This window comes from Ranitomeya imitator, chromosome 6 (assembly GCF_032444005.1).
Source record: "Ranitomeya imitator isolate aRanImi1 chromosome 6, aRanImi1.pri, whole genome shotgun sequence".
NCBI classification, from domain to species: domain Eukaryota; kingdom Metazoa; phylum Chordata; class Amphibia; order Anura; family Dendrobatidae; genus Ranitomeya; species Ranitomeya imitator.
Genome location: NC_091287.1, coordinates 323,286,759 through 323,314,160, shown reverse-complemented (window position 1 = coordinate 323,314,160; position 27,402 = coordinate 323,286,759). Strand labels below are relative to the sequence as shown.

The 27,402-nt window shown below is 45.4% G+C and overlaps 1 protein-coding gene across 1 annotated transcript in view; it reads right to left on the bottom strand.

The window, feature by feature from the left end:
• GMPR (guanosine monophosphate reductase) overlaps positions 1–27,402 on the bottom strand; it is a 139,232-nt gene that overhangs the window by 67,618 nt on the left and 44,212 nt on the right. Inside the window, exon 7 of the mRNA XM_069730827.1 lies at positions 1,395–1,437. Within this exon, the coding sequence (XP_069586928.1) occupies positions 1,395–1,437 (43 nt within the window). The remainder of the gene's footprint in view (positions 1–1,394; positions 1,438–27,402) is intronic.

Genomic DNA, 27,402 nt, shown 5'->3' with positions numbered 1-27,402 from the left:
AGAATGGAGACCCTCCCTGAGTAAGGAAATAATTATCCTCACTCTCTGGCTTTTATCCCCAGATGATCAAGGTCTAAGCGAAAATAATAATTTACAATTCTCCCTTAACGTACAAAACTTGTCCTTCTCGCCAGAATAGGTGTCAGAAAGTTTAACCAAGGGTTCGGGAGAGTGCAAGGCGACATCAACAAAGTCACCAAACCTACTAACAACATGAGGGGTGGTACCCTGCACCATCTTTACTGGCTCCATCAACTCTTTCTGCAATTCAGTATGGGAGGTGGCCAGGGCCCTATTTTCCACCAACAATTCCCGCATCATCTGCACCAAACTAGACACCTGATCCGCCAGGTTACGAAGCGGATCCATGACCATAAAAAAAAATCACCTTTAAATGTAAGGATCAGCTATAATGTAATGCTGCTCCAGCCCAGTATTTTGCATGCTGTCCCAGGGGGTCCTGGAGAGGGAAGATAGGTAGCACCCAGGGTGAAACACTTCAGTGTGGCAGCACAGGCGCCACTAGGTGGCGACAGAGGTCAGACAAGCTGGGTCAGGAACAGACAGGAAGCGCAGTACCAGGGGAAACAGCAATACACGTGGTCAGATACAAGGCAAAGTCAGAGACAGTCAGGAGCGGAGATGCCAGCGATGTAAGACAAAGAAACAGGTCAGAGGACAAGCCGGGTCAGATACCAAGGTCAAAGCATGAGGAGCACACAGAAAGATGAGCGGGGACGCAGGGATGGGAAGGCGGGAAACTGGGTAAATTTGCAGTGGACAAATCAGGGTGTAACGGGGTCGGTCACTCAAGCCGGGGGCAAGAACTATAGCTGATGTTGCCTGCAGTCAGCCATGGACTAAAATAGCAAAACAGATCCCAAAACGAGGCAAAGGAGGTTAACCCCCGCATTACCAGACCAAGAATAGCAAGAAACAAAACCTGGACTGGATCATAACATTAGGATTAATTAAATAGCTAAGTATTTGCTCCTGAAATGACTCACACCATCATCCCCCTTAGGATTGAGACAGACTGCCGTATAACTCGTGTGATGATCGCATGCAGCATCGGACTGGGCCATCGGAGAACCAGAGGTTTCTCCGGTGGGCCCAGGCCCTGAAACCTGCCATAACATCACCCCAGAGGATCCCTTTAAGCAACGTTGGTCATCCCTGACTGAATACCACAGGTGGCGTCACAAACTTTCCTAATTTAAAAAACCCCTTTAAAGACCTTCCCTTTAACATGGGCGCCCAGGGCCACAGACCGGGTCATCGCTGTGACATGTCCCTTTAAGTAACGGACCCGGTACCGAGTACCCCACGTCCCCTGGCGGACAACTCACCTGCACTTTTCTGCTATGACTGATATATATAGTCACACAACTTACCAAAAGCCTTGGCGACATCTCCTGGGCAACTGCAGCCACCATCCTATAAAAAAATAAAAAATAAGTCGTTTAATTTTAACTATGTGACCACTACTACTTGTGTCTTATTATTATTTGCACACGCTTAGGCTACGTTCCCATGATGAGGTTTTGGTGCGTTTTTGATGTTGCAGACGTTCTGCACTCTCGTATTATTTAAATTATGTTATTTGCTTTTTTGTGTGCGATTTTTTAGCATGCTTTTTTATCTAACTTTTGACTCGTTTTTTGTTGTTTTGGTGTGTCGTGCTTTAAATAAGCTGCTTTGTCTTTGAATCTCCCTGTAATTTGGCTTTGACAAAACTTTATTGACATACTTGGGTGAGGAATACATGCATATTTGATGAGTTTCTGCTGCAGAAACGCACTTAAAGTGCATGTGCTTTTTTTACCTGCAGATTTTCCGTATCTAATGCAAATCTATGGGGAAAATCTGCATGGAATACTCAGCGTACCCGCAATAGAAATTAACATCCTGCGGATTTGATACCGGCACCACAGGTGAGTTTATGCTGCATTAAAAAGATGCACAGTGGCCTTGAGATTTCTATAAAACTCTTCCACTTTTCCACAATTGTAAAGCACTGCATTTTTGCCGTAGCAAAAATACACAGCATCAAAAACTCTCCAAAAGCTCATCGTGGGAACGTAGCTTTAAGGATAACGGACAGACACGATAAGAACATTGCTATGTTATAAAACTGTAAATTACTCTTTTAATGTAGTTCTGGTGAGCAACTCCACATTATTAAAATAACCTTCATGAAAATAATCCCAGCAGAAATTCAGAAAATGTAAAATTGATTTGACAAAACTGTCTGAGGTCCCACGGATCTCAATTAGCGCAACCTAAGCAGGAAGCATGGATCCTGATCGCCACCTAGCGAGAGGAGTTAAAACTGCACTAAGTCTGAGATCGCTTTCCGGAATTTGTCTTTTCCAACCCTTTGCTAAACCTTACAGTAAAATGATGCAATGTTACACACTGATAAGCCACAAGGCTCCCTGAGAACGGCTGTCCGGGAATCTCCGACTGCAGCTGCTATGTTAATGCATTAAACATTTGAGCCAACAAACACAATCATCCTGGAAGAGGAATGTGTCCAATATGAGAAACTGACAACAAAAAGATTAGAATCCTCTTCTAACATTTATATTTTTCTATAGTTGTTTTTTGCTGTTGTTGTTTCACGAAAATACTGTCTTGTGAAAGTGGCCCATTAAAGGAATTACTTTAACCTTTTCACCCTCTGGCGATTTTCCATCCACATAGCCATTTGAGGACTTGTTTTTTGCAGGATGAGTTGTTCTTTTGAATGACACCATTTGTTTTATCATGTGATGCACTGGTAAGCAGAAAAAAAATTCCAAGTTTTTTCAAATTGCAAAAAAAGGTGCAGTTTCACAATCTCTTTTTTTGGTGGTGGTGGTGGGGGGCGGTAGGGGTTATTTAGCATGCTCACAATTTGGTAAAACTGACCTGGCAATATTATTATCCAGGTCAGTATGATTGAGCAGATCCCAAACATGTATAGTTTTTTTTTTTTTATTTGAGTGGTAAAAAAAAAATAGAAAAATTTAAAAAAAGAAAAACCTTTGCTTGTGTCGCCATTTCCAGAGGCTAAAAACATTTTCATTTTTTCATGAAATGGAGCTGAGTGAGGGTTTATTTTTTGTGCCCTGAGCTGATATATTTACCAATACCTTTTTTGGGTAGATACAATGTTTTCGTCGCCTTTTATTGCATTTTATTACAATGTGTGGACACCAAAAAAACATAATTCTTGTGGTTTGATTTCTCGTTACACCATTTACCAATAGAATTAATTTATTTTATATTTTGATAGATCGTATTTTTACAAGAGATGCAAATATGTGTAATTTTTGTTTCTTTAAGTATTTTATTTTTAAGGGGGGTATTTTTTCATATTTAAAAAAAAACTTAATTTTAAACTTTTTACTGTATTTAAGAGTACTTGAATAATAATAATAATAATAATAATAATCTTTATTTATATAGCGCCAACATATTCCGCAGCGCTTTACAGTTTAACAGTTTCAAACACAAAAGTCATAAGTAACAACGTTAACAATACAATAATTAAAGCAAAATAAGACGACCCTGCTCGTTAGAGCTTACAATCTACAATGAGGTGGGGGAGATGCAAAGTACAGGTGTGTATTTACAATGATGTATTTACAATCATGGTCCAGCCATTTTCAGGGGTTGGGGAATAGATGGGGATAGTGAATGGGCTACACACACACACACACAAACATAAAATGACTTTGATTAGTGAACGTGATAGGCCGCTCTGAACAAATGTGTTTTGAGCGAGCGCCTAAAACTATGCAAATTATGGATGGTCCTAATATCTTGGGGTAGAGCATTCCAGAGGATTGGCGCAGCACGGGAGAAGTCTTGGAGTCGGGAGTGAGAGGTACGGATTAGTGCAGAGGTTAATCGAAAGTCATTTGCAGAGCGCAGTGGTCTGTTAGGCTGATAGACAGAAATGAGGGAGGAGATGTAAGGGGGTGCCGCACTGTGGAGAGCTTTGTGGGTGAGAACAAGTACTTTGAATTGTATCCTGTAATGAATGGGTAGCCAGTGTAACGACTGGCGAAGAGCGGACGCGTCCGAGTAACGATTAGCCAGATGGACGACCCTGGCTGCTGCATTAAGGATGGACTGGAGAGGGGAAAGTCGAGTGAGGGGGAGGCCAATTAATAGAGCATTACAGTAGTCCAGGCGGGAGTGGATCAGGGCGACAGTGAGGGTTTTAGCTGTCTCCATGGTGAGAAAAGGGCGGATTCTAGAGATGTTCTTTAGGTGTAAGCGGCACGAGCGGGCAAGAGATTGTATATGGGAGGTGAAGGAGAGATCGGAGTCAAACATAACACCCAGACAGCGCGCCTGCTGCCAGGGTGTTATTATGGTGCCACCCACGGAGAGGGAAATGTCAGATTTAGGGAGGTTAGTAGATGGTGGGAGCAGAAGAAGTTCAGTTTTGGAGAGGTTGAGTTTCAGATAGAGAGCGGACATGATGTTGGAGACTGCGGACAGACAGTCAGTGGCGTTCTGTAGTACAGCGGGGGTAAGGTCAGGGGATGACGTATATAGTTGTGTGTCGTCGGCATAAAGATGGTACTGAAAGCCAAATCTGCTGATGGTCTGTCCAATTGGGGCCGTGTAGAGAGAGAACAGAAGGGGGCCAAGGACTGAGCCCTGAGGTACCCCGACCGCGAGAGGAAGAGGAGATGAAGTGGAGCCAGAGAACAGAACACTGAAGGAGCGGTCAGAAAGGTAGGAGGAGAACCAGGAGAGAGCAGTGTCCTTAATGCCTAGTGACTGGAGCCTCGAGAGAAGGAGAGGGTGGTCAACAGTGTCAAAAGCTGCAGAAAGGTTGAGAAGAATGAGCAGAGAGTGGTCACCATTACGTTTTGCTGTCAGAAGGTCATTGGTCACTTTGATGAGTGCAGTTTCTGTTGAATGTAGGGGGCGGAAACCGGACTGTGAAGGGTCTAGGAGGGAGTGAGTGGAGAGGTAACGGGTAAGGCGGGAGTATATCAGGAGCTCCAAGAGTTGAAGCTGCGAGCATCTGTTTTTTCTATACATAGCAGTGCATTTTTCCTTTGCTAGCCACGCTGGTTGATCCTTCAGTAGTATTCAACCAAAATGGAGTATCACTGTATTTGGGAGAGATTGCATACCAAATTGTATGATCCATTTTATTTTATTAGCAAGTGTGAAAAATTTGAGGCTAAAGCCACATTATAGCATACACTTTTTTGTTCCTTTTCCCTGCTCAATCCTATAACATTCTGTGATGAATATGTGGGTTAAAATGTTCACCACACCCCTACTTAAATTCTTAGGCTATGTGCCCACGTTGCAGAAATGCTGCGGAAAGTTCTGCAGCATTTTCGCAACTCCCTGCCGCGGGTAAAATGCATGCGAATTCCACAAAACAAGCATTTTGCAAGCGTTTTTAGCTTGCAGAATGCTTGCGTTGTCCAAGCGATTTGACCGCGACGTCATCCCAGGTGATTTGTGCAATGCATCCCAGGGATCTTTATATTAAACACGAGAACAAAAAAAAAAGGATTTTTCATATCTTCTTTCCAGCGAACGCTGGGGGGGACATTGCTTACAGTAGTGCTGTCTCCTGCACGGCACACGGACTGCACACAGACAGCGTCCGTGTGCGGTACGTGTTTTACACGGACCCATTGACTTTAATGGGTCCATGTAATCCGTGTGCTCCCACGAACACTGACATGTCTCCGTGTTTTGCACACAGACACACGGTCCGTGAAAACACGCTGACATGTGCAGAGACACATTGATTTCAATGTGTCTACGTGAGTCAGTGTCTCCGGTACATGAGGAAACTGTCACCTCACGTACCGGAGCCACTGACGTGTGAAACCGGCCTTAGAGGGGTTTAGTTTTCACAATAATTTGAGAAGTTTTTAAAATGGTATCACTTCTAAGAGTTTTCAATATGACATCAAAGTCATTTCAAAACTAAATACTTCCATAAAAAAATCCTAACAAAATAAAAGAACATTTGAAAAAAAGTAGACATTTGGCAAATGTTGTTTATTTACTTTTTGTGTGTGATATAACTACATGGTTTAAAGATATAAGTATTTAAAGTTTGAAAATTGCTATTTTTTTCCAAATTTTCATAAAGAAATAATCAACCTAATTTTATCATCATTAACCTGAAGTATTGGCATGGCAGTGATCAGCTGGTACACCAAATGACCGGGTGTATACAAAGTGCCCTAACAGCTTGGTGCAGTGTGCTCTAACAGCTTGGTGCAGAGTGCCCTAACAGCCTGGTGCAGAGTACCCTAACAGCCTAGTGCAGAGTTCCCTTACAGGCTGGTGCACAGTGCCCTAATAGCCTGGTGCACAGTGCACTAACAATCTGATGCAGAGTGCCCTAACAGCATGGCACACAATGACCTAATGGCCTGGTGCAGAGTTCCCTAATGACCTAGTGCAGAGTGCCCTAACAGCCTGGTGCAGAGTGTCCTTACACAGCCTGGTGCAGAGTGCCAAAACACAGCATGGTGCAGAGAACCCTAACACAGCCTGATGCAGAATGCCCTAACAGCCTGTTGCACAGTGCCCTAACAGCCTGGTGAACAGTGTTATAACAGCCTTGTGTGTGGCACCACAGGAGTCTAGTCGCCACAATGGCATTGCCTTCCACACGGGGGGGAAGGGGATGATAACATGCTTGGGAGTAAGGAGGGATCCCCTTGATAGGTAGCAAAAAAATTGCAACACCTTCCTGACTCCAGACCAGAAGGGGGAGCTCTAAACCCGGAGGTGGGGTTGGTGTGTAGTATAAGACAGTGAAGGGAGAAGAAGGATGTGACGAAAGAGGCTAGGAATGGAGCGGTAACTGAGCTCTTCCCAAGATAAAGCGCAAAAGAAACTGGACACCTGAGTCTGTGGTTGCACGGGTACTAAAGGCCCAGCAGTTAGAACCAGAGGGCAGGAGATTGCAGGTCTCCTGGCTCATCTAATACCTGGAGGCACCACAGCAAGACAGATGCCTGTGGCTGCCAGTGAGAAGACAGTGCCCATGAAAGGCTCATGCTGTTAACCAGGGGTGTCAAACTGCATTCCTCAAGGGCCTCAAACCATGCGTGTTTTCAAGATTTCCTTAGCATTGCACAAGGTGCTGGAATCATTCTCTGCAGGTGATTAAATTATCACCTGTGCCATGCAAGGAAATCCTGAAAACATGACCTGTTTGCAGCCCTCGAGGAATGCAGTTTGACATCCCTGCTGTTAACCATATGGGTTAGGAGTAACAGACACTGAGAGGAACCTGTGTAAAGCTTCATGCAGCCAGGGATAGAGAATTCAGCGCAGAAGGAAGGCCTCCAAACCCACCTGGCTAAGTGGAACCCAAGGTACTCCCAGGCCACCCAGACCCCATCTACACCTGTAACCTGTGCCCCGGATTGCACCTGAAATTCACCAGTAAAAGGTAAAGGAGACTGAAAACCCTGTGTCCTCCAATTATTTCCTGCACCCTCAGTCCTGCACCCCACCAGCTATCATCCCTTCCAAACTGCACTGGTAGCCCTGGGAACTAAGTTCTACCTGTGAGGAGCTATACCAACTCTGCTGCAACACCATCAGCCCCAGTGGTCCCCTTTAAGCAGCCTCTGCCATCCCTGGCCGAGTAGCACAGGTGCCACCACAAACATTTCCCCATAGACTTTATTTTCCTCTACACTTCATCCCCTTTAATTGGTCACCCAGGGCCATGGATCGGGTCACCGCTTCTGTGACCACCCCTTTAAGTACTGCCGGCCCCGGCCCAAGTAACCCATGGTCCTATGGGGTGCTCCATGTGCATGGTGCCCTAACAGCCTGGTGCAGAGTGCCCTAGCACTGACTGGTGCAGAGTGCCCTAATAGCCTGGTGCAGAGTATCCTAACACAGTTTGGTGCAGAGTGCCCTAACACAGCTTGGTGCAGAGTGCCCTAACACAGCTTGATGCAGAGTGCCCTAACACAGCCTGGTTCAGAGTACCCTATGAGTGTAATTATCAGTTATGAACGTTCTCTTCTCTACTGTGCACTTTTTTGCAGTGCAAAAATTAGGAGAGCATCCAATAGGGGACATGGACATGGACATGGTGCTGCTGGTGGTGATGTAGTTGCTGCAGAGAGAGGACGTGGTTGTTCTCTGCCTGCTATGCACCCAAATGAAACCCCTTCCTCTGGTGCATCCAGGTGACAGTACATTCTGCGTAATTTCGTAGGCCCGAGTACCGCTGGATGAATGGTGAGGCCAGAACATGTTAAGGGTGTTTTAGCTTGGATGGCTGAGAGTAGCTCCAGTTCCTTCGCATTGTCTTTCACCTGGTCCATGGTTGAAAGCAGAGGGTTGGCACCTACGGACTATGGGCATCTGTCTTCCAGCTCACCCCATTGCAAATCAAGTCCCAAGTCATGCAACAGTAATTTTTACTTTTTGATGACTCTGTTGGCTGTGGTTCCGTGGTCCATCCACCTGGCCCTGCTCCACAAGTGGAAGAGATTGAGTGCATTGATGCCCAAGCACCTATTCAGTTTGAGGTTGAGTACATGAGAAGGCTAGTGCACATGGTCAGTGGTCCACAGCAACACATCTCTGGTGATGATGACGAAAACAGGTTCCAACCTCTGCGTCTTTCTGCAGTGTGCAGACAGGCAAGGAGCGAAGGGGTGAGGTATGGGTGGAAGATTATTCAGGGAATAATGAGGTCCTAGACCTGGAATGAAGACCATCTGTGTGATGTGCACAGTTCAGAGGAAGAGGGGCCATGCTGCCACAGCTGCACAGCAAAAGAGGGAGCAGGGTGTAAAAGCACAGCAGCGGGCCAACGAAGTGAGCTTACCAAAGCAAGCTCAATGGAGCTCTCTGGCGTGACATTTCTTCAGGCAATTTCCTGACAAAAAGAAGTGGCTGGTTTGCATACTGTGCCATCAGAGCCTGAGCACTAACTGCATGACGAGACATCTGAATTCAAAGCATGGGCTGCAGTTGAGTACACACCTGAAAAAGCAGGAAAGATCTGAGTCTCCTACTGATTCCTATTCTGCTGCAGTTTCGGCCTCTTCCTCCCACTTCTAATCAACAAGGCCATCTGGCTCACAGCAAAGAGAGGATCTGACAGCACCACCAGCAGTGGCACCATGCATCTCCACACCATCCCATGGAAGTGTTAAGGTGTCTATCCCCTAAACAAAGGAGATAAAGAGAAAATAACCCCCTACCTACAAGCCCTGGTCCTGAATGGCATTTCCAAACTCCTGACCTTAGAAATGCTGCCATTCCGGTTGGTGGAAACAGTCAGTTTTAAAAAACTGATGGTCTTAAGTGTCCCACAGTACACGGTTCCAAGCCACCACTACTTTTCCAGGCGAGCAATCCCTGCCCTGCACACAAATATTGTGGACAAAATCACGGATGCACTGCTTGACCAGTAAGCACAGGTTCCTACCTTATGTCCTTGAATTATGAATCCCTGCTAAAATGACAATATACCATCATTATTTCCGTCACTGGAGCAGGATCTTAAAATGCGGGAATACCAACGCATTCTGGCAGATGCCCTACTTACAGCGTTCCCACCTGATAGCGGTGGCTCAGTTGAAGCACAAGGCAGAGGAGAAGAAAGTCTCCAACACAGCTAGGGCACTGGCACCACCAGGAAAGTGATGGTTAGACACAACATCCGATACCACCATCTGATACGGTCTGTATTAGCAGGAGGCAGCGTTTCAACAATATAGTGGAAGAGTACGTGTCTCCATGTACTGAGTGATGGGTCTGCCCTATTTAACTTCTATGTCTCCACATTGGACACATGGCTTTTACTTGCCCTTTACCCTTTGGAGGTGGTGGCCTACTCTACGGCAAGTGTATTATCGTCACGTGTGTTTAGCATGTCATGGGATGTGAACACAGTCAATATAGGCAAGCTTGCATTCATTAAAATGAACCAGGCAGGATTTGCCCATACCTTTGACTGACAAGAGAAGTATACCAGCCACACCTAGTGATTGTTATACTCCACCGCAGTTAGTTAGTTCTATTTGCCATTCCTAATGTTTTGGGGCCTCTCGAAATAAAAAAAAAAAAAGCAAAAACATTGTTGACTACCTACTCCTCCACCTCATCCACGAACACCGTCACATTTACCTCCAACGCCTCCTCCACTGGACCTCGACCTCCTGGTTCAAGATTATAATTGTTTGTTTGTTTTATTCTATGTTATTTTACGTCATTTTCCTATAACAAACAAACAAAACAAAATACAAAAACATTGTTGGCTAATTCCTTTTCCAGCTACACTGTCTCCTGGTTCAAGATTTTTTTATTATCATTATATGTTATTTTAAAAGGGTTTCCCACTAACAACATTAATTTTATTTAACACTCAATAGATCTTTGAATAATAATTTCCACAATTGGATGTGTTTAAATTTGGTTTTGTTTAAAAAAATGTTCCTGTGTGGAGATAATCTTACAAATGTGCCCCTGCTGTGTACTGTGTAATGCCTGTGTCTGACCATACAACAGCATGCTCTGATCATATACCGCAGCTCCTGGGCAGGAGAGGAAGGAAAAGTGTATACAGATATTACAGTATGGGATTGCAGCTGATTATTTCTTTGACATCTTTGAATCAGCTGTGATCCTATGCTGTAATGTCTGTATACTCTTTTGCTTTCTCCCTTGCCCAGAAACTGTGGTAGGATCAGATTCAGGGTCTTGACGCCCCATCAGCGTGACACGGTAGTGCAGTCGCCCACGGAAACCGGTCTCAGATACAAACTGTTTTGATGCCCCAACTGCGATCTGGAGGATACTGTAGCCTCCTCATATAGTATAATGCAGCCCCCATAGAATATAATGTAGCCCCCTCATATAGTATAATGCTGCCCCCCATAGAATATAATGTAGCTCCCTCATATGGCATGATGCAGCCCCCCATAGAATATAATGTAGTCCCCTCATAGAATATAATTCAGCCCCCCATAGAATATAATGCAGCCCCTCATAGTATAATGCAGCCCCCATAGAATATAATGTAGCACCATCATATAGTAAAATGCAACCCCCTCATATAATATAATGTAGACCCCCTCATATAGTATAATGAAGCCCCGACAGAATATAATGTAGCCCCTCATATAGTAGAATGCAACCCCCTAATTGAATATAATGTAGCCCCCTCATATAGTACAATTTAGCCCCACCATAATATGTAATGTATCCCCCTCATAGAATATAATGCAGCCCCTTCATAGAATATAATACAGCCCACCCCCATAGAATATAATGCAGCCACCCTCATAGAATATAATACAGCCCATCCCTCCATGGAATATAGTGTAGCCCCCACCGAATATAATCCAACCTCACAGTTCAGTACTCGGTCACTGATAGATTTAAAACAAAAAACACAATACTCACCTCTCCACCTTGTTCCCCATGCTGCTCCAGGCTCTGCTCTGGAATCAGCAGCTGCACTGTCCAGCACACAGCGAGTGCATGATGAAGTGAGTCATCACGCACCCGCAGTGTCACAGCGAGGCAGAGGTGAATGATGGAGAGAGAGCGTCATCTGATGCCCTCTCCTCCATCACTGCTTTTAGCCCCTTAAGCCCGAGGGTGGTTTGCACGTTAATGACCAGGCCAAGTTTTACAATTCTGACCACTGTCCCTTTATGAGGTTATAACTCTGGAACGCTTCAACGGATCTCAGTGATTCTGACAATGTTTTCTCATGACATATTGTACTTCATGATAGTGGTAAAATTTCTTTGATATTATCTGCGTTTATTTGTGAAAAAAACGGAAATTTGGCGAAAATTTAGAACATTTTGCAATTTTCCAAATTTGAATTTTTATGCAATTAAATCACAGAGATATGTCACACAAAATACTTAATAAGTAACATTTCCCACATGTCTACTTTACATGAGCACAATTTTGGAACCAACATTTTTTTTGTTAGGGAGTTATAAGGGTTAAAACTTGACCAGCAATTTCTCATTTTTACAACACTGTTTTTTTTGGGAGGGACCACATCTCGTTTGAAGTCATTTTGAGGGGTCTATATGATAGAAAATACCCAAGTGTGACACCATTCTAAAAACTACACCCCTCAAGGTGCTCAAAAACCACATTCAAGAAGTTTATTAATCCTTCAGGTGTTTCACAGGAATTTTTAGAATGTTTAAATAAAAATGAACATTTAACTTTTTTTCACAAAAATAATATTTTCGCCCCCAATTTTGTATTTTCCCAAGGTTAAGAGAAGAAATGGGACCCAAAAGTTGTTGTACAATTTGTCCTGAGTACACTGATACCCCATATGTGGGGGTAAACAACTGTTTGGGCGCATGGGAGAGCTCAGAAGGGAAGGAGCGCCGTTTGACTTTTCAATGCAAAATTGACAGGAATTGAGATGGGATGCCATGTTGCGTTTGGAGAGCCACTGATGTGCCTAAACATTGAAACCCCCCACAAGTGATACCATTTTGGAAAGTAGACCCTCTAAGGAACTTATCTAGATGTGTGGTGAGCACTTTGACCCACCAAGGGCTTCACAGAAGTTTATAATGCAGAGCAGTAAAAATAAAACAAAATTTTTTTCCCACAAAAATAATTTTTTAGCCCCCAGTTTTGTATTTTCCTGAGGGTAACAGGAGAAATTGGACCCCAAAAGTTGTTGTCCAATTTGTCCTGAGTACTCTGATACCCCATATGTGGGGGGGGACCACCATTTGGGTGCATGAGAGGGCTCGGAAGGGAAGGAGTGCCATTTGGAATGCAGACTTAGATGGAATGGTCTGCCGGCGTCACATTGCGTTTGCAGAGCCCCTAATGTACCTAAACAGAAGAAACCCCCACAAGTGACACCATTTTGGAAAGTAGACCCCCTAAGGAAGTCATCTAGATGTGTTGTGAGAGCTTTGAACCCCCAAGTGTTTCACTACAGTTTATAACGCAGAGCCAAGCAAATAAAAAATATTTTTTTTCCACAAAAATTATTTTTTAGCCCCAGTTTTGTATTTTTCCAAGGGTAAGAGGAGAAATTGGACCTTAAATCTTGTTGTCCAATTTGTCCTGAGTACGCTGATATCCAAAATGTGGGGGGGAACCACCGTTTGAGCGCATGGGAGGGCTCAGAAGGGAAGGAGCGCCATTTGGAATGCAGACTTAGATGGAATGGTCTGCAGGCGTCACATTGCGTTTGCAGAGCTCCTAATGTACCTGAACAGTAGAAACCCCCCCACAAGTGACCCGATATTGGAAACTAGACCCCCCAAGAAACTTATCTAGATGTGTTGTGAGTACTTTGAACCCCCAAGTGTTTCACTACAGTTTATAACGCAGAGCCGTGAAAATAAAATAATCCTTTTTTTTCCCACAAAAATTATTTTTAAGCCCCCAGTTTTGTATTTTCCCAAGGGTAACAGGAGAAATTGGACCCCAAGAGTTATTGTCCAATTAGTCCTGAGTACACTGATACCCCATATGTTGGGGTAAACCCCTGTTTGGGCACACGGGAGAGCTCGGAAGGGAAGGAGCACTGTTTTACTTTTTCAACGCAGAATTGGCTGGAATTGAGATCAGACGCCATGTCGCGTTTGGAGAGCCCCTGATGTGCCTAAACAGTGGAAACCTCCCAATTCTAACTGAAACCCTAATCCAAACACACCCCGAACCCTAATCCCAACGGTAACCCTAACCACACCTCTAACCCAGACACACCCCTAACCCTAATTCAATCCCTATTCCCAACCGTAAATGTATCCCTAACCCTAACATTAGCCCCAACCTTAACTGTAGCCTTAACAGTAGCCCCAACCCTAACCCTAGCCCTAACCCTAGCCCCAACCCTAACCCTAACCCTAGCCCTAAACCTAACCCTAGCCCTAACCCTAACCCTAACCCTAGCCCTAACCCTAGCCCTAACCCTAACCCTAATGGGAAAATGGAAATAAATACATTTCTTTAATTTTTTTATTTTTCCCTAAATAAGGAGGTGATGAAGGGGGGTTTGATTTACTTTTATAGCAGGTTTTTTAGCGGATTTTTATGATTGGCAGCCGTCACACACTGAAAGACGCTTTTTATTGCAAAAAATATTTTTTGCGTTACCACATTTTGAGAGCTATAATTTTTCCATATTTGAGTCCACAGAGTCATGTGAGGTCTTGTTTTTTGCGGGACGAGTTGACGTTTTTATTGGAAAACATTTTTGGGCATGTGACATTTTTTGATCGCTTTTTATTCCGATTTTTGTGAGGCAGAATGATCAAAAACCAGCTATTCATGAAATTCTTTTGAGGGAGGCGTTTATACCGTTCCGCGTTTGGTAAAATTGATAAAGCAGTTTTATTCTTCAGGTCACTACGATTACAGCAATACCTTATTTATATCTTTTTTATGTTTTGGCGCTTTTATACGATAAAAACTATTTTATAGAAAAAATAATTATTTTGGCATCTCTTTATTCTCAGGACTATAACTTTTTTACTTTTTTGCTGATGATGCTGTATGGCGGCTGGTTTTTTGCGGGACAAGATGACGTTTTCAGCGGTAGCATGGATATTTATATCTGTCTTTTAAATCGTGTGTTATTCCACTTTTTGTTCGACGGTATGATAATAAAGCGTTGCATTTTGCCTCTTTTTTTCTCACGGTGTTTACTGAAGGGGTTAACTCGTGGAACAGTTTTATAGGTTGGGTCGTTACGGACGTGGCGATACTAAATATGTGTACTTTTATTGTTTGTTTTTTTATTTAGATAAAGAAATGTATTTATGGGAATAATATATTTTTTTCATTATTTAAGAATTTTTTTTTTTTTACACATGTGGAAAAAATTTTTTTTACTTTTTTACTTTTTTACTTTGTCCCAGGGGGGGACATCACAGATCACTGATCTGACAGTTTGCACAGCACTCTGTCAGATCAGCGATCTGCCTTACATAACTGCAGGCTTACCAAGCGCCTGCTCTGAGCAGGCACTTGGTAAGCCACCTCCCGCCCTGAAGGACCTGGATGCCGTGGCCATCTTGGATCCGGGCCTGCTGCAAGGAGGAGAGTTAAGAGACCCTGCGGGGGTCTCAGGGGAGCCCGCAGGGAGCCCCCTCCCTGCGCGATGTTTCCCTATACCGCCGGCACACCGCGATCATGTTTGATCGCGGTGTGCCGGGGGTTAATGTGCCGCAGGCGGTCCGTGACCGCTCCTGGCACATAGTGCCGGATGTCAGCTGCGATAGGCAGCTGACATCCGGCCGCGATCGGCCGTGCTCCCCCCGTGAGTGCGGCCGATCGCGTATGACGTACTATTCCGTCACTGGAAATTAAGTCCCAGGTCACCTTGACGGGATAGTACGTCATATGGGATTAAGGGGTTAACTGTATCGGTGTCTATGATGCCAATACAATTGAATGTGGCTCGCAGGTGAGGGCCGGCACTGCTGACAGTTGGGCCCCCCTGACTCACGGGCCTCATAACAGAAGCGTGGTGTGGCGCTATTAGCGGCATGCCACTGGCTGGGGGCCCCTGGGGGAGCAGGAGTCCTAGGCAGCTGCCTAGTCTGCTAGCCACTAATGCCAGCCCTTATCTGACCCTGTTCCTGCACGGTTAGACAAAACATTAGGCCCCCTTCACACATCTGTTTTTGTGTCGGTATGCAGTCTGTTTTTTAAAGGCTGCAAATATGGACACATGAACACCCATTGTATTTAATGGTGGTGTGCATAGGTCAGGTTTTTCACACTGACTGTGTGTTGTGTGAAAAACCGGCAAACATGTCAGTTTTTATCAGCAGCATGGACGAAATGCACGTTGCACATGTGCACACTGATGATACACGGATGAAATCTGTGTATCATCAGCTTCACACTTACCGGCGTCCGGGAGGAAGCGGTACAGTTTGTGCAGTTCCCAGGCGCCAGCTGCTGTAGGCAGCTATCATAATTTTCACTTGGTCTCCCTGAGATCAGCGCGACCAGGCGTCAATTGTGGGAGTTGTATTCAGCACCCACTGTGTCCCTCCTAAAATAAAGAATTAAAAATAAACTAATGGCATGGGCTCCCGCGTAATTTTCAGAACCACAAGATCAATTGAAGCCCTTGTATTCTGTAAAAACACAAAAATAATAAGCAACCATATCCCTCAATGGATTAGATGTAAAGGTTAGTATAACTGTTTTATATTTTAAATAAATGTGCAAAACAGGATGTTGAGTTTTATTTCAAATAAAGGATTTTATTCTTGCTATGCGTCTATTTCAATATTTACTGTGGAGTTAGTAATGGATAGGTGTCTTATAGACACCTCTCCATAACTAACCCCTGGGCTTAATGTCACCTGACAATAGAAAGATGACATCAATCCCAATACTATTACCCCACTTGCCACCACCACAGGACAAGTGGGAAGTGCAAAGCTAAGTGCCAGATTTGGTGCATCTTATGGATGCGCCATTTCTGGGGTGGCTGAGGGCTGATATTTGTAGCCTGAGAGGGGTGGCAATATCCCTGGCTCCTTCCCAGGCTATTAATATCAACCCACAGCTGTCTGTTTAGCCTTTACTGATTTGAATTTATATGGGGACCCTATGACACTTTTTTCTGGGGTCCCCTGTAAATTAACGAGGAAAGGCTAAACAAACAGCTGTGAGCTGTTATTAATAGCCTTGGAACCTTCTACTATATAATTGTCTAAGGGTCACTTCCGTCTTTCTGTCTGTCTGACTTCTGTCTTTCTGTCACAGATATTCATTGGTCGCGGCCTCTGTCTGTCATGGAAATTTAAGTTGCTGATTGATCGCGGCAAAACATCCACGACCAATCAGCGACCAGCACAGTCCGGAAGAAAATGGCCGCTCCTTCCTCCCCGCAGTCATTGCCCGGCGCCCGCATACTCCCTTCCAGTCAGCGCTCACACAGGGTTAATGGCAGTGTTGACCGTGGTGTAACGCACTAAGGTAACGCTGCTATTAACCCTGTGTGACCAACTTTTACTATTCATGCTGCCAATCCACTCTTCAGACCGGAGCGCATGAGGAGCAACGGTAACCGCTTCGATCCGGGGGCCAACGGAGGGTGAGTATATAGCTATTTTTAATTTTAATTCTTTTTTTTTAACAGGGATATGGTGCCCACATTGCTATAGACTGCGTGGGCTGTGCAATATATTACGTGGGCTGGGCAATATACAACGTGGGCTGCGCAATATACAACGTGGGCTGCGCAATATACAACGTTTGCTGCACAATATACTTCGTGGGCTGCGCAATATACAACGTGGGCTGTGCAATATACTATGTGGGCTGCGTAATATACTACGTGGGCTGCGCAATATACAACGTGGGCTTTGCAATATACTACGTGGGCTGGGCAATATACAACGTGGGCTGCGCAATATACTACGTGACTGGGCAATATACTACATGGGCTGCGCAATATACTATGTGGCTGGGCAATATACTACGTAGCTGTGCAATATACTACGTGGGCTGGGCAATATACAATGTGGGCTGGGCAATATACTACGTGGGCTGCGCAATATACTACATGGGCTGCGCAATATACTACATGGGCTTTGCAATATACTACGTGGGCTGCGCAATATACTACGTGGGCTGCCCAATATACTAAGTGGGCTGTGCAATATACTACGTGGGCTGCACAATATACAACGTGGGCTGCGCAATATACTGCGCGGGCTGCGCAATATACTACATGGACTGGCACTGTAGTACGTGGGCTGCGCAATGTACTACGTGGGCTGCGCAAAGTACTGCGTGGGCAGCGCAATTTACTGCGTGGGCTGCGCAATGTACTGCGTGGGCTGTGCAATGTACTGCGTGGGCTGTGCAATGTACTGCGTGGGCTGTGCTATACACTATGCATACATATTCTAGAATACCCAATGCGTTAGAATCGAGCAACCATCTATTTTGATATATTGACATTTTCCCAGTTTATTAACATGAGTCCCCAGCTGCAGGCTTTCCCTCTGCTGATTATGAAAATTATGACGGAGTTCACAGTTTTTTTTTTTAAATTCTTTATTTAACACGGAATGTACACAGCGGGTGATGAATTCAACTCCCATTATTGTCACCTGATCGTGCTGATCTCAGGGAGAACAAGTGACAATAATGAAAGCAGCTTTCAGCAGCTGGTGACTGGGATCAGCACAAACTGTACTGCTTTTCCCAGGCGCAGGTATGTGTAACACAGACACACAAATGGCACATAAATGGTGAACAGACGTCATCCGAGTACAGTCTGATATTTCCCATGCACGCATAGACTTGAATGGGTGAGTGGCATTTGATCTGCACTGCAAATTGTAGCATGCTGCGATTTTTTTTGTTCGTCATGAGAAAAAAAAATGCTGCTTAGCAGTGCACCATTGAATAATATTGGTCCGAGTGTGATCTGATTAAACATCGGATAGCACCCTTCCAATGTATATTCTTGTGTGAGCGAGCCATTATTGTCAAACCTTACTCTGGTGAAATGAGTCCTGTGGTCTTCTCAGTGCAAGACAATGCCTGGCACTAGGGTTGAGCGACCTTGACCTTTTTAGAGTCAAGCCGTGTTTCGCGAAACCCGACTATCTTAGAAGTCGAGTCGAGTGGAATCGGCCGATTATCGCGAAAAGTCGGGTATCGACCGAAACACGAAACCCAATGCAAGTCAATGGGGGAGCATAGTCGGCAGTGAGTGGAGGCCAGGAAAACACCTACACTGCCCATTTTAATGGCAAAAACATCCATTCTTGTTACAGAAGCTTGTCAATCGTAATTTACCTTATAATAATTGGAAGGCATTTGAAATTGGGGGTCATTTGGCTAAAGTTGTGGGGGGTAGGGCTGGTTCAAGTAATTAGTGGGCCCAGGAAATCTGGAACACGTCACGGCAGTGGAGCAGGGAGAGGTAAGTATTTCAACTTTGCAAGTGCTGTGATCCTGAGCAAGCAGGGGGGGCCCACTCGTTGGCATTGGCACTGGCACAGGGCCCCTCAAAGTACAGCGGTGTGTTTGCACGGCGGGGGCGCCTCCCACCGGCAGCAACACTTTTGCGTACTATGAGAGGCCCTGTGCCAGTGACGTCGCCAACTAGTATTCCTCCCCCCACCTGATGAAGGAACCTGCACTTTCATCTGCACCTTCCTCTTTGTCCCCGTGTAAGGTGGTATGGTATGCGGGAAGAGGAACCTGACTTTCAGCAGGGTCACAATCTTGTTGTGTAGCGTGCACGGGGAATGTTGCGTTATGGGTCAATGTGCCAGCAGACTCATCTATCACTGGCTGGGCAATGGGCAGGATGAGGAGGAAACACAGATATAGGCCCAAAGAATAAAGTTGGCTAAATGCAGTTCAAAATTGGTAACACAGGACTAACCAGGGGGCATTGCAGTGGAGGACAACTGGAATGAGAGGCTGACACAGAGAGTAGGCCCAAATCAGTAAGTAGTCGAAATGCAGTTCAAAATTGGCAACCGTAGTAAACAGGCGGCACAGCTTTGTTCAGTGGAGGAGAACAGCAAGGAGTGGCAGACACCGATAGTAGGCCCCAACACAACTAGTAGGCCAAATGCAGTCTAACATTAACAACTACTTAACGAGAGCCTGAAAATGGAATTTCAGGACAGGAAACCAGGAGAACAGCAAGGAGTGGCAGACACTGTTAGTAGGCCCCAAACCAACTAGTACGCCAAATGCAGTTGTTCCATTTAACCACTATTTAACAAGAGCCTGAAGATAGAAGCTCAGGAAAGGCAACCTGGAGAACACCTTGGAGTGGAAGACACCGTCTCCACACCCCATACCCAATTTGTAGGCCTAATGCAGTGTAGTTTCCAACAACTACTAAACGAGAGCATTAAGATTGAAGCAATGGAGAGGAAACCTGGGGAACACCTTGGAGTGGAACACACCGTCTCTACACCCCATACCCAATTTGTAGGCCTTATGCAGTGTAGTTTTCACCAACTACTAAACGAGAGTAGGAAGATCGAAGCAATGTGGACGAAACCTGGGGAACACCTTGGAGTGTAACACACCGTCTCTCTACACCCCATACCCAATTTGTAGGCCTAATGCAGTGTAGTTTCCAACAACTACTAAACGAGAGCATTAAGATTGAAGCAATGGAGAGGAAACCTGGGGAACACCTTGGAGTGGAACACACCGTCTCTACACCCCATACCCAATTTGTAGGCCTAATGCAGTGTAGTTTCCAACAACTACTAAACGAGAGCATTAAGATTGAAGCAATGGAGATGAAACCTGGGGAACACCTTGGAGTGGAACACACCGTCTCTACACCCCATACCAAATTTGTAGGCCTAATGCAGTGTAGTTTCCAACAACTACTAAACGAGAGCATTAAGATTGAAGCAATAGAGAGGAAACCTGGGGAACACCTTGGAGTGGAACACACCGTCTCTACACCCCATACCCAATTTGTAGGCCTAATGCAGTGTAGTTTCCAACAACTACTAAACGAGAGCATTAAGATTGAAGCAATGGAGAGGAAACCTGGGGAACACCTTGGAGTGGAACACACCGTCTCTACACCCCATACCCAATTTGTAGGCCTAATGCAGTGTAGTTTCCAACAACTACTAAACGAGAGCATTAAGATTGAAGCAATGGAGAGGAAACCTGGGGAACACCTTGGAGTGGAACACACCGTCTCTACACTCCATACCAAATTTGTAGGCCTAATGCAGTGTAGTTTCCAACAACTACTAAACGAGAGTAGGAAAATCGAAGCAATGTGGACGAAACCTGGGGCACACCTTGGGGCGGCTGACACCGTTAGTAGGCCCTACCAAAGTTGTAGCCCCAATGCAGTTTTAAAATTCCTAGAGGCTGAAAACAAGACTATTGACGCTCAGCTTTTTTCAAAGGAACACAGCTGTATTGAGTGGCGCAGACAGACACAGGTAGTAGGCCTTAAACCAAAAATGTGGCTCACTGCAACTTAAAAAAGGTTACAGGGGTACACAGGCAGCATTGCTCTGGGCAGTGGAGGACAATTTCAATAGTGGACCGCAGACAGACTTTGTACGCCTACTATTAAAAAATGGATGCTCTATGCAATTAAAAATAGGTTCCAGGGGTACACGGGCAGCAGTGGTCTGGTCAGTGGAGGAGTAGTAGAAAGAACAGGCCGCAGACAGGCTTCGAAGGCCTAACATAAAAAGATATTGGGCTGTAGGCACTTTAACATTGGTTCCAAGGGTACACGGGCAGTAGTGGTCTGGTGTTGTGAATTTGCTTTTTGGCTCCCTCTAGTGGTTACTAGTTTTTTGACTCTGGTTTTTCTGTCTTTCCTTTTATCCGCACCTGGGTCGTTAGTTAGGGGCGTTGCTTTATAAGCTCCCTGGACACTCAGTTCTATGCCTGGCAACGTAGTTATCAGAGCTAATCTGCTGTGCTCTTGTCTACTGATCCTGGTCCGGTTATTCAGCTAAGTCATTTACTTTGCTTTTTGCTATTTGTTTTTGGTTTTGTATTTTTGTCCAGCTTGTTCCTAATCTGTATCCTGACTTTTGCTGGAAGCTCTAGGGCGCTGGTGTTCTCCCCCCGGACCGTTAGACGGTTCGGGGGTTCTTGAATTTCCAGTGTGGATTTTTGATAGGGTTTTTTGTTGACCATATAAGTTACCTTTCTATATTCTGCTATTAGTTAGCGGGCCTCTCTGTGCTAAACCTGGTTCATTTCTGTGTTTGTCATTTCCTCTTACCTCACCGTTATTATTTGTGGGGGGCTTCTATCCTGCTTTGGGGTCCCTTTCTCTGGAGGCAAGAGAGGTCTTTGTTTTCCTCTACTAGGGGTATTTAGATTCTCCGGCTGGCGCGAGTCATCTAGGATCAACGTAGGTATGACCCCCGGCTACTTCTAGTGTTGGCGTTAGGAGTAGATATATGGTCAACCCAGTTACCACTGCCCTATGAGCTGGATTTTTGTATCTTGCAGACTTCCACGTTCCTCTGAGACCCTCGCCATTGGGGTCATAACAGTTTGCCAGGCCAATATTAAATGTTTAATGCATTGCAAAAGAGGGATTATAAGAAAGAAGATTCTGAGTTTTTTTTTTTCTCCTCTCTCATTTTTTTTTTTTTTTTTTTTCTTCATCCCCTTTACCTCAGAGTGGCTTATGCTTGCTGCAGACATGAATGTCCAGACCTTGATTACAAGTGTGGACCAGCTGGCTACTCGTGTGCAGGGCATACAAGATTATGTTATCAGAAGTCCTGGGTCAGAACCTAAGATACCGATTCCTGAACTGTTTTCCGGAGACAGGTTTAAGTTTAGGAATTTCAAGAATAATTGTAAATTGTTTTTGTCCCTGAGACCCTGTTCATCTGGAGACTCCGCTCAGCAAGTAAAAATTGTTATTTCGTTCTTACGGGGTGACCCTCAAGATTGGGCTTTTTCGCTGGCGCCAGGAGATCCGGCATTGGCTGATATTGATGCGTTTTTTCTGGCGCTCGGTTTACTTTATGAGGAACCCAATCTTGAGATTCAGGCAGAAAAGGCCCTGCTGGCTATGTCTCAGGGGCAGGACGAGGCTGAAGTGTATTGCCAAAAATTTCGGAAATGGTCCGTGCTGACACATTGGAACGACTGTGCACTGGCCGCTAATTTTAGAAATGGTCTTTCTGATGCCATTAAAGATGTTATGGTGGGTTTTCCCATTCCCACAGGTCTGAATGATGCTATGGCACTGGCTATTCAAATTGACCGGCGATTGCGGGAGCGCAAGACCGCAAATTCCCTCATGGTGTTGTCTGAACAGACACCTGATTTAATGCAATGTGATAGAATCCTGACCAGAAATGAGCGGAAAATTCATAGACGCCGGAATGGCTTGTGCTACTACTGTGGTGATTCTACACATGTTATCTCAGCATGCTCTAAACGTATAGCTAAGGTTGTTGGTCCGGTCACCGCTGGAAATTTGCAACCTAAATTTATTCTGTCTGTAACTTTGATTTGCTCACTGTCGTCTTATCCTGTCATGGCGTTTGTAGATTCAGGTGCTGCCCTGAGTCTTATGGATCTGTCATTTGCTAAGCGCTGTGGTTTTACTCTTGAACCATTAGAAAATCCTATTCCTCTTAGGGGTATTGATGCTACGCCATTGGCAGCAAATAAACCGCAGTATTGGACACAGGTTACCATGTGCATGACTCCTGAACACCGCGAGGTGATACGTTTTCTTGTTTTACATAAAATGCATGATTTGGTTGTTTTAGGGCTGCCATGGTTACAGACCCATAATCCCGTCCTGGACTGGAAGGCTATGTCAGTTTCTAGTTGGGGCTGTCGTGGTATTCATGGGGATATCCTGCCTGTGTCTATTGCTTCTTCTACGCCTTCGGAAGTTCCGGAGTATTTGTCTGATTATCAGGATGTCTTTAGCGAGTCCAGGTCCAGTGCATTGCCTCCTCATAGGGACTGTGACTGTGCTATAGATTTGATTCCAGGCAGTAAATTTCCTAAGGGAAGACTCTTTAATCTGTCGGTACCTGAACATACCGCTATGCGTTCGTATATCAAGGAGTCTTTGGAGAAAGGACATATTCGTCCGTCTTCTTCCCCTCTTGGTGCAGGATTCTTTTTTGTGGCTAAAAAGGACGGATCTTTGAGGCCTTGTATTGATTATCGGCTTTTAAATAAGATCACTGTCAAATTTCAGTATCCTCTGCCGCTGTTGTCTGACTTGTTTGCCCGAATTAAAGGTGCCAAGTGGTTCACCAAGATAGACCTTCGTGGTGCGTACAACCTTGTGCGCATTAAGCAAGGTGATGAATGGAAAACCGCATTCAATACGCCCGAAGGTCATTTTGAGTACTTGGTGATGCCTTTTGGGCTCTCCAATGCGCCTTCAGTTTTTCAGTCCTTTATGCATGACATTTTCCGGAAGTATCTGGATAAATTTTTGATCGTTTATCTGGATGATATTTTGGTTTTTTCTGATGATTGGGACTCGCATGTGGAGCAGGTCAGGTTGGTCTTTAAAATTTTGCGTGAAAATTCTTTGTTTGTCAAAGGCTCAAAGTGTCTCTTTGGTGTACAGAAGGTTCCCTTTTTGGGGTTTATTTTTTCCCCTTCTGCTGTGGAGATGGACCCGGTCAAGGTCCGAGCTATTCTTGATTGGACTCAGCCCTCGTCAGTTAAGAGTCTTCAGAAGTTCTTGGGTTTCGCTAACTTCTACCGTCGTTTTATCGCTAATTTTTCTAGCGTTGTGAAACCTTTGACGGATATGACCAAGAAGGGCTCCGATGTAGCTAACTGGGCTCCTGCTGCCGTGGAGGCTTTCCAGGAGTTGAAACGCCGGTTTACTTCGGCGCCTGTTTTGTGCCAGCCCGATGTCTCACTTCCCTTTCAGGTTGAGGTGGATGCTTCGGAGATTGGAGCAGGGGCCGTTTTGTCGCAGAGAGGCCCTGGTTGCTCTGTTATGAAACCTTGTGCCTTTTTCTCTAGGAAGTTTTCGCCTGCCGAGCGAAATTATGATGTGGGCAATCGGGAGTTGTTGGCCATGAAGTGGGCATTTGAGGAGTGGCGTCATTGGCTCGAGGGTGCTAAGCATCGTGTGGTGGTCTTGACTGATCACAAAAATCTGATGTATCTCGAGTCTGCTAAACGCCTTAATCCGAGACAGGCCCGCTGGTCATTGTTTTTCTCCCGCTTTGATTTTGTTGTCTCGTATTTACCAGGTTCAAAGAATGTGAAGGCCGATGCTCTTTCTAGGAGCTTTGTGCCTGATGCTCCTGGAGTCGCTGATCCTGTTGGTATTCTTAAGGATGGAGTTATCTTATCAGCTATTTCTCCGGATCTGCGACGTGTGTTGCAGAGATTTCAAGCTGATAGGCCTGAGTCTTGTCCACCTGACAGACTGTTTGTTCCGGATAAGTGGACCAGCAGAGTCATTTCCGAGGTTCATTCCTCGGTGTTGGCAGGTCACCCGGGAATTTTTGGCACCAGAGATCTGGTGGCCAGGTCCTTTTGGTGGCCTTCTTTGTCAAGGGATGTGCGGTCATTTGTGCAGTCCTGTGGGACTTGTGCTAGAGCTAAGCCTTGCTGTTCTCGTGCCAGCGGGTTGCTCTTGCCCTTGCCTGTCCCGAAGAGACCTTGGACACATATCTCCATGGATTTCATTTCTGATCTTCCGCTATCTCAGGGCATGTCTGTTATCTGGGTGATATGTGATCGCTTCTCCAAGATGGTCCATTTGGTTCCTTTGCCTAAGCTGCCTTCCTCTTCCGATCTGGTTCCTGTGTTTTTCCAGAACGTGGTTCGTTTGCACGGCATCCCTGAGAATATTGTGTCAGATAGAGGATCCCAGTTCGTTTCCAGGTTCTGGCGATCCTTTTGTAGTAGGATGGGCATTGATTTGTCGTTTTCCTCTGCTTTCCATCCTCAGACTAATGGACAGACGGAGCGAACCAATCAGACTTTGGAGGCTTATTTGAGGTGTTTTGTCTCTGCTGATCAGGACGATTGGGTGACATTCTTGCCGTTGGCTGAGTTTGCCCTTAATAATCGGGCTAGTTCCGCCACCTTGGTTTCGCCTTTTTTCTGCAACACTGGTTTCCATCCTCGCTTTTCTTCAGGTCATGTGGAGTCTTCTGACTGTCCTGGGGTGGATTCTGTGGTGGATAGGTTGCAGCGGATCTGGAATCATGTGGTGGACAACTTGAAGTTGTCACAGGAGAGGGCTCAGCGCTTTGCCAACCGCCGCCGCGGTGTGGGTCCCCGACTACGCGTTGGGGATTTGGTATGGCTTTCTTCCCGCTTTGTTCCTATGAAGGTCTCCTCTCCCAAATTTAAACCTCGTTTTATTGGTCCTTACAAGATATTGGAAATCCTTAATCCTGTATCTTTTCGTCTGGATCTTCCTGTGTCGTTTGCTATTCACAATGTATTTCATAGGTCCTTGTTGCGGCGGTACGTTGTGCCTGTAGTTCCTTCTGCTGAGCCTCCTGCTCCGGTGTTGGTTGAGGGCGAGTTGGAGTACGTGGTGGAGAAGATCTTGGATTCTCGCCTCTCCAGGCGAAGACTTCAGTACCTGGTCAAGTGGAAGGGCTATGGTCAGGAGGATAATTCCTGGGTGGTCGCCTCTGATGTTCATGCGGCCGATTTAGTTCGTGCCTTTCATGCCGCTCATCCTGATCGCCCTGGTGGTCGTGGTGAGGGTTCGGTGACCCCTCACTAAGGGGGGGGTACTGTTGTGAATTTGCTTTTTGGCTCCCTCTAGTGGTTACTAGTTTTTTGACTCTGGTTTTTCTGTCTTTCCTTTTATCCGCACCTGGGTCGTTAGTTAGGGGCGTTGCTTTATAAGCTCCCTGGACACTCAGTTCTATGCCTGGCAACGTAGTTATCAGAGCTAATCTGCTGTGCTCTTGTCTACTGATCCTGGTCCGGTTATTCAGCTAAGTCATTTACTTTGCTTTTTGCTATTTGTTTTTGGTTTTGTATTTTTGTCCAGCTTGTTCCTAATCTGTATCCTGACTTTTGCTGGAAGCTCTAGGGCGCTGGTGTTCTCCCCCCGGACCGTTAGACGGTTCGGGGGTTCTTGAATTTCCAGTGTGGATTTTTGATAGGGTTTTTTGTTGACCATATAAGTTACCTTTCTATATTCTGCTATTAGTTAGCGGGCCTCTCTGTGCTAAACCTGGTTCATTTCTGTGTTTGTCATTTCCTCTTACCTCACCGTTATTATTTGTGGGGGGCTTCTATCCTGCTTTGGGGTCCCTTTCTCTGGAGGCAAGAGAGGTCTTTGTTTTCCTCTACTAGGGGTATTTAGATTCTCCGGCTGGCGCGAGTCATCTAGGATCAACGTAGGTATGACCCCCGGCTACTTCTAGTGTTGGCGTTAGGAGTAGATATATGGTCAACCCAGTTACCACTGCCCTATGAGCTGGATTTTTGTATCTTGCAGACTTCCACGTTCCTCTGAGACCCTCGCCATTGGGGTCATAACAGTCTGGTCAGTGTAGGAGTAGTAGAAAGAACGGGCCGCAGACAGGCTTCGAAGGCCTAACATAAAAAAATATTGGGCTGTAGGCACTTTTAAATAGGTTCCAGGGGTACACAGGCAGCAGTGGTCTGGTCAGTGTAGGAGTAGTAGAAAGAACGGGCCGCAGACAGGCTTCGAAGGCCTAACATAAAAAAATATTGGGCTGTAGGCACTTTAACATTGGTTCCAGGGGTATACGGGCAGCAGTAGACTGGTCAGTGTAGTAGTAGTAGAAAGAACGGGCCGCAGACAGGCTTCGAAGGCCTAACATAAAAAAATATTGGGCTGTAGGCACTTTAACATTGGTTCCAGGGGTACACGGGCAGCAGTAGACTGGTCAGTGTAGTAGTAGTAGAAAGAAT